The 8060-nt window shown below is 40.8% G+C and overlaps 1 protein-coding gene across 3 annotated transcripts in view; it reads right to left on the minus strand.

Annotated features, from left to right (window-relative positions):
- Positions 1-144: 144 nt before the first annotated feature.
- Positions 145-8060, minus strand: part of VIPAS39 (VPS33B interacting protein, apical-basolateral polarity regulator, spe-39 homolog) — a 22221-nt gene continuing 14305 nt past the window's right edge. For 2 of the 3 annotated variants that reach the window (XM_011357081.2, XM_011357082.2), the window contains exons 12-20: positions 7173-7246; positions 5878-5953; positions 5298-5432; positions 4649-4690; positions 4212-4301; positions 2999-3085; positions 2288-2377; positions 1762-1866; positions 145-1140 (exon numbers count right to left, since the gene is read on the minus strand). In XM_011357081.2, the coding sequence (XP_011355383.1) occupies positions 1120-1140; positions 1762-1866; positions 2288-2377; positions 2999-3085; positions 4212-4301; positions 4649-4690; positions 5298-5432; positions 5878-5953; positions 7173-7246 (720 nt within the window). In that variant the 3' untranslated portion in view covers positions 145-1119. Of the gene's footprint in view, positions 1141-1761; positions 1867-2287; positions 2378-2998; positions 3088-4211; positions 4302-4648; positions 4691-5297; positions 5433-5877; positions 5954-7172; positions 7247-8060 lie in introns of all 3 variants that reach the window. The other variant, XR_002779607.1, reaches the window with a different exon arrangement.

Raw genomic sequence — 8060 nt, forward strand, 5'->3', positions numbered from 1 at the left:
TGCTCTCTCTAAGCATCACTGCTCCATAACCTGACATGTGTTGACAGGCTGCTGAATGCAGTCACTGAGGCTGATTTGTAGTGGTCCCAAGAGACAGGGCAATTATTTCAGTGTTTTACACAAAACAACCGGGAGGGAAAGAAGGCACCAAGGAAGAAACAGCTTTATTGGGAGTCTACGCATGTCTGGGAAAACCCGGTTCAGTCACAGAGAGGCTAATATTGGTACAGTGCAGGAATCTAGCATTACATAATATCCTCTTGAAAGCCAGGTGTGAAACTAAAACCATGTTAATATCCTAACAGTCAGAAATGCTGCTGAGTTTAGCCCTGGTGAAACTTCTGGAATTGCTAGTGAGAGCTCTCCAGCACTGCTGAATCCAAGCTCCATATGAGGTTGTGGGTCTGGGGTGGGGGAAGGAGAGGAAAAGATAATGGGGATGTTCTCATTACCCACAGAAGGTCATCTCAGTCTGCAGATGAGAGAACCACAAGGTTTTAGACTGACAGTAGACTGGGGCAGCAGAGGGATACTGGCTGAAGAAACACAATATCTAGGCCATCTCTGTGCAGTCTGGTGTGAGGGCATTTCCAGCAGGTCCTGGCAACAATGGCACCCCTTCCTGAGGCCCCTGGGAGAGAGCCATTTGGGCTCTGTTCTGACTTCCTTCACAGCAGAACTGCAATGTCCAGCATCAAGTCCAGGGTCGTAATTAGCTGAACGGAACGGAGTAGCCACCCTATGACACCTGCCTGCCCCTCTTAGTCTAGGAGACTTCTTTTCCAGAGCAGTCGCTTTCCTTAGACCAAAAGAGATCTTGCCCAATGTGGGTCCAATCTAGAAATGACTCCCACCTTCATGTGAGCACCAGGTGGAGAGAATCTTTCTCATGAGCCAAAGACTTAGATCTTGGCCCTTAGATGATGGCTCTTGGACAGAAGATCAATTGGAAGCTGTCTGTGTCAAGGCGCTGATTTCTGTCCCAGAAGTAGCTGGTGCTGCCTGTAGATGATGGGCCCAAGCAAAATGATTCTGTAACTCTCCCAAAGAAGAGTGCTCTCTCTACTTTCACAGGCAGGAAAGAAGGAAATGAGGCAGGTTTCAGGGTAGCTAATGCCACTAATTCTTCCATCGAATTTGCTGTGGAAAGAACAAACAATGGTCAGTTTTCACTGATCCCTACAGAGAGGCAGCAGGAATACAATAAAACAAGGCTCACAGCTAGGTACTGTAAGGAAAAGAGAAGAATTGAAAAATTTCTTAACTATGTGGTAGCATTCATTTATTCAGAATCCAATTAGACACCTATTCTGTATCTCACAAGCCTGAGTTTGGGCATTTATTCCGGTCCTGTCCTCCTCAGGACCAAGATTCACTAGCTTCTGATGACCCCCAATAGGTCCCAAAAGATATAACATGGAACTAAGATCGACATTAACAAAAAGCTCAACAATTTCATGCTATGAGAGATAGCTAGTTGTGTTCTCTGAATAGCTAAAATCTATTTTACCCCCTTTTTACTTCCAACAGGTAGGTCCTATCCATCCTCAGGAAGCTACGCAGTCTGGATATGCTGAATCCAACATCTGCTTCCATACTGCCAGCAGTTGGTCCCCCCTGCCTGCTAGGTTTAACAATTATCAGAGCATTGTAGTTAAGTCTCAGCCCGAGGTCCCCAGATGACCCCTATATACACTTGATGCTACTCTGTGAACCGTTTGTCTCCTGAGACGGCCGGCGAGGTAAGCTACAGTTGCTCACCGAGCTGCTGAGAATGGCGTCAATTTTCTCCTCCTCTGCAGACCCTTTATCCACCTTACTCCTGTATGCTAGCAACTGCTGACGATCCTTCAGGTCTCGGCAAGTCTGTAAACCAAGAAGGCAAATAATAAGACCCCCAGTCAGCTTTCTCTGTGAAGGTCTTTTTCTTTCTGTCACTCCCACATCAAGCCAAGGTTCAGGAAGAGGCTGGGAGGGTACAGTGGGATGACAGCAGGGTTGAGTCCCAATGGAATTCCATGTTGGAGTGAAGTCTACAGAGCTTATGTGGCTTGATTCAGTTCTATGAATTCCCTGAGAGCAGCAAATTTACAAAAGCACAGAGAAAGCAGTCAGAGAGCAGGGAAAATAACACAGGAGTGCTGGCCTCCAAACTAACTCTTGCCACACTATTTTGTCCATTAAGTCAAAATTGATGGAAGTATCTCTGGATGCAGGACAGAGAATATCATAATCCCCACTCTTCACTGAGGGGCTAACTCAGAGTTCTTATTTCTTGGGGACTCACATCAATGACAACATCATGGCACTTGAACCTGGTAGCTAAGTTCAACTTTGTGTCCACATCTTCCACCAGATTGACATACTCTTGTAATATCTGTGGGGAGAGGTACTTCTGATTAATGATTCCCAGACCCATAAAACACAGAGCTCTGAAAGGTAGAAAAAGAATCCTAATGAAGGCAAAAGAGTTTGTCTACAATACCTGACATCTACAATTCTCATCATCAGGTGGGGGTGTAGCTCAGGGGTAGAGCATCTGACTACAATTCCCATCATAAACCTCGGGACTAGTTCTGGGAAATGATGTGGATTCCAGACAGCACTTCCGTGCTCCCCCAGGAAAGGAGGGAAGAGCACGTTCCTCTTTACCCTAGAGTGGATCCCATGCCAGCAGCAGGCGTGCTCTAGGTCTGATCTAGCCCTGTGCCCATTGCACCCCGGTGTCCCTTCTCAGTGAGTTCTCCTTTTCCATCGTTTGAACAGTATTGCCATAGTCCACATGGCTAAACACAGGAGATGCTCCTCAAAGAGGGCAGATTACCTCTCAAGGGCAGAAGAGAACTTCCCTCCCTGACTTTTTCTATCTCAAGACCCAACATAGCCATTATGTTGCCTTTAAGGGAAGACCAGAATAGGCCAGGTCTCTGACCAGTAAGAGGCTACAAGTTAGGTCTCCTAGAGGGTCCAATACCCAGCTCTCCTCAGGAGCCATTACCTGGACAGGAGCACTGTTCTTGTGTAAAATTTCCACAACCCGATGGAAACCAATGGGTGCTCTCTTCTTGGTGTAGCCCAGCCAGTTCTGAAAAAGGTAAATGGCAGAAGTTAGCTAGGCCAGACATGAACTCAACACTCTCTGAGATAGTCTCCCTACATTTTAAGGTCAGACTATAATAATGTGGTGGTGAGACTGGATGGACTGGGGTTGGGTGGGGAATAGGAAAATGAAGAGAGATGAGTTTTTCAGAAAAGTCAAGGAACTTAAGGGGGTGGAAAAGAGTCAGAGGTATGAAATAAGTCTTAGATTTATAGGCAATGATGTAGAAAAAAGTCTGTGAAACAGGGCGAAATGAAATGAGTAAATTTACCTAACAATACTTGTGGTATGAACTTAACTGGGTAGAAAAATCCTATCCTTTACAGCTTTATGTTAGATAAAGGTATTTATTTATGAATTCATGAAGAAAGATATGGAAAGTACTCATCCAACTTTTAATGGTGTTTGCCTCGAGGAATGGAATGAGCTAGAAGGCAGACAACTCTCTATACTTTTATACGGTGTTTGATTTGGACACAGGCATGTATTGGTAGTTAATTTAACTAATTAAATAACAAAAGGGAAAAACAAAATTCTCAAACTCATAATGAAAAATGAATATTTAAAATGTCAGCCAGTAGAAACATGACAATCAAATGCAATGCAAGATACTTAATTAAATCCTAACAGCGAACAAACACAAAAACAAACAAAAAAGTTCTAATTTAAATACAATGTATAATATTTAAATAACATAAATATATATAATAGCATCATATTAATGTTAACTTTCTTGAGAGTGTTAATAACATTGATTTGAAGAAAGATAAATGATTAAATTTTTAAAGAATAAAGAACTGTCATGATGTCTAAAACTTACTTTCAAATTTCAGCAAAAGAAAAAGGCATATTTGCTTTCTCTTTTTCTATACACACACACAGAAAAAGAGAAAGCAAATATAGCAAAAACGTTAATAAATTAATGAAGTAGGTAAAGACAATTAGTATTCATTACGTTATTGTTTCAGCTTTAGGTTTGAAATTTTGAAAAATAAAAAGCTGGAAGAAAATTGTAAGCCAGTCAGTAGAACCTGGGACTCCCATGAGGCCTGGGATAACAAGATGACATGTCCAAGGCATCAGTGGCACAAAGCCATTCCAGGGAACCCACCTTTGTGGTAAAGAGGGCATCGACATCATGCCAGGCTCGAAGCTTCGCACGAGCAGCCAGAGCTGTCAGCACATACTGTTTATCTGGGATCTAGAAAGCAGAGACCAAAAAAAGATTAAGGGGAAGGAGAAATGTACTAGGGGAGGTACATGAGAATTCTGGAAAAGATAGAGAAAAATATACTATAGTGCTGATTCTGCCCTTTAAAATCCATAAATCTCTTGGTCCTCAAGAACCCCTTAATTTCCAAGCCCCAGCACTGCAGCACTGTGGCAGGCCATTCAATTAAAGCCTTATCTCACTTCCTACAAATACATTCCTTTCCACCTTTAATCCTGAATATCAAGGGACTTACTGTACAGGGTTACAAAGCAACATCCACTCCACGTAGTACCATGACACTACTTTTACCAAAACACTGACCAGTTTATATATACCTTAAATGTCTTCTTCAGATTGACCGGACTGCTGAATGTCCCCTAGGATGAAAATAGAGAAGGAATTTTAGTGTTACTGACTTTCCAAATACCTACCAACCCCATTTCTCTTCCACTACCTAGACTCTATATTTCACTCTGTAACCATTTAAACCCAGAAATTATTTTAAAAGAAAAGCTCCATCGGGTATTATTAGATGTCACCACAACCTAACTTAATGGGGCCAGATTAATAAGTATGGTGTTTTCTCCAATTTTATGCTAATCCAAATGTCCATCTGTGATCATTCAATTCAAACCTCTTCAAAAAAATTTGTTTTAAAGTAGCCACAGCTACCCGACACCCTGCTGCTTTTCTCTACACTGTGTAAACTGTTTGAAATGATGAACCTTTGAATAGACAGCTATAGGACCAGCGCTATTGATACAGAATGTGCTATGGTACATGCCAGCTCACTGGAAGCCACGCAAGCCCTTACAAACCTCTTTTTCTCTCTCGTCTCACCCCTGCTGTGGGCCAGGAAAGCATCCAAGTGGATTTCTGAGAACTATATACACCCACTGTTAATAAAAGTACATAAAAATACTGGCTTCAAACTAGGTTCCTCAGTACACTGAGTGTGTGGGGTCTTTTGCGTTTTGTCTGTACCTCAGCCTCCATGTAGTGGTAGAAGCAGGAGTAGAAAAGCGTCGTCACTAGTGGCATGTTGAGTATGGAAGCTTTCCGAGGGTGCTTCCGGAAGATCTCGGTCTGGCCCGCTGATTCCAGGTGTCGATCATTTGCCTGTGGTGGAGTGAGCCAAGCGAAAAAAAGAACAATGTCCATGGATTAGAAGCAGGAGAGAAACCTTTAATACTACAGTAGCTGTGTTTCCCACTCTAGAAAGGGGCAAGGAAGAGAAAAAGAAATTGCCCAGGGTAGCCCAGGGGAGTTTCAAATCCGTAAAATGATGACAGATCTAATTTGGATGGAGGAAAACTAGTAGTGGTAATGAAAAGGGAATTCTGGGATGAAGAGGAAATACTTCTGAGTTAACAGTAGGTGAGAAGAAAAATGATGCCTGAGAACAATGGAAGGAAAGGGGTTAACATGGAGAGGGAAAAAATGAAAGGCTCTCTGAGACTGTAACAGAAAATGACATATATGGCCAGAACAAAGATGTCTCCTAGATGCTAAATAGCATTGAACATTGGAATTGAAGCAGAAACGTAGAGACGAGGAGTCTAACCTCAATAATGATCTGACGTTCCAGGAGTGTATAATGGTCTTGTATGTGTGCAGAATCTTCTGCTGAAAATGGCAAACTGGTAGAAGGCCAGAAGGTTAGTACCTGTTTCTCTACTCAAACAGGAAACAAACCCAACTAAACCAAATCACCACTGTAAGCATAAAAGGCTCACTGTGCTTCATAAATCTGATCTCAATTCACCTTAGATCATCCCTAAAAGGCAGAGAAACAGAGCAGAGGATAGAGTAGACCTTGGCTGAGATTTTGTATTTAAGGTTTTGCTAATTCAAGATGGATCCTAAAAGTCCACAAAATATATATAGTCATTAGCGATTTTGTTGAGAAATGAATTAGAATCCTCTCATTGTGGAAGCTAGAATGTTCGATGGATCACTTAGCTAGTGAGTGAGCCACCCACTGTCTCAGATAACTGTGAGCCGCAGCTAAGTTTTAGAAGAGATAAAGCGAGATAGCAGTAAGTTCCAGTTATTACACCATCCTAATGTCTCTTTGTTTACCAGAGGCCATATGACACAGTTCAGTATTTGGTAACATTAAAATTAAGGATTGCACTGACTGACATAAACAAATTTCTAAATGTAAAACCTGGAAACCATGTCACATGAGGAATGACTGAAACAGCTGTGAATACTGAACCCGAAGAAGCAAGGTCTGTTGGGTACACTCTATATCTTCTTAAAAGATACAGGGAAGTAAGATTCAGTTCAATTAGGGAATCACCTTCCAATCATGAAGGTTGTCCAACAACAAAATGAGCTACTTCCAAGAGCAGCTACTTCCATTATTCTGGAAGAGTAATGTGTGGGGCTGGTTTTTACAAGGACTTAGTCTGGGTGAAAGCTCGTACTGAATCACTGCTTCTTAGGCTTTGTGTTTTCAAGGACCAGTTAACATTGAAAATAATATGTAAGGTAAAGTGTTACCGACTTTTTATTTTAATACATAAGGTAATAAAAAGAATTAAAGTCCATTTTACTACCAAAAAAGAAAGGGAGGGAAAATTTTTCAGAATAAAAGGCAAGTCTTTCAATTAAATAAATTTAGCTTTAGAAAAAAACTCTCTATATCATCTTAATTTTTCTCAACTTACCCCAATCAATGAAAATTCTTTTGGGGACTAGTGTTTGGAACCCCTGAGTAAGAAAATCTTTAATGATACTTATGTGGTCCATTATTAGCCTCTGCCTTCAACTATCTATCCATTCCACTCTCTTTCGGTCTCTTCGTCTGCCTGAGAGTATTTATACTTAAAAACATTTCTCCCCCATACTCACCCAATGCAGGTCTTAAGAAATTCTTTTCGTTTCTCAGGGTCCTGTATGTTCAAGTGTTCTCGATAATGGGACAGCTACAAAAAACAGAGAAAGGCCTTGATATATTTTGCCTTCTTAGAAGGATGAGGTAGCTCTGTAATTAGACTTTCCACGCTTAAAAACTAAATTCTTCATTATCGGAGATTTCTTCTCAGTGTGGATTGAGTGTGGGGCTAGGGGGAGGGCAAAGAGCGATTCAGAATCACTATCTGGTTTATCTATAACTGCAGTACACATTACGATTGTTTACACTTAAATTTAAACTAATTAAATTTTTAAAAATTCAGGTCCTTAGTTGTACTAGTTACTTTTTAAGTGCTCAGTAGCTACATGTGATTAGTGGCTTCCATATTGGACAGCACAGATATGGAATATTCCCATTATTATAGGAAGTCCTACTGGATAGTGCTGACCTACAATAAAGCACTAAGTAGATGGAGCAACTAGCTTTACCCTGAAGTTTGGCTTTAGCTTCAGTATTTAACCAAAACTAGCTTTTGCTTCGGCCTTAGCCTTTGAAAGGCAGAAGGACTAAACACCTACCTTCAATGTTATTTTTGGCATCCTTGACCCTGTACATGATCAATGGTAGCATGATCCTGTAAGTATCTAACGATTAACAATTATTGGTAACATGAATAGGGCATGTCATTCTGATTCACTGTTGACAGCTAAATACTCACATTCGAATACTATAGGTTCTAAATATAATTTTGAAAGAAAATCTTATGTGCTTTCTATTTTAAAATTCTAAAAAATGAACTGAAGTTTAAATGATGCAATAATTAATAATGGTTGTGAAAGCTGTAACTTCACGTAAAATTATTAAAAACTTTCTGAGAATTAAAA

The sequence above is a fragment of the Pteropus vampyrus genome, unplaced genomic scaffold, assembly GCF_000151845.1.
Source record: "Pteropus vampyrus isolate Shadow unplaced genomic scaffold, Pvam_2.0 Scaffold32, whole genome shotgun sequence".
NCBI classification, from domain to species: domain Eukaryota; kingdom Metazoa; phylum Chordata; class Mammalia; order Chiroptera; family Pteropodidae; genus Pteropus; species Pteropus vampyrus.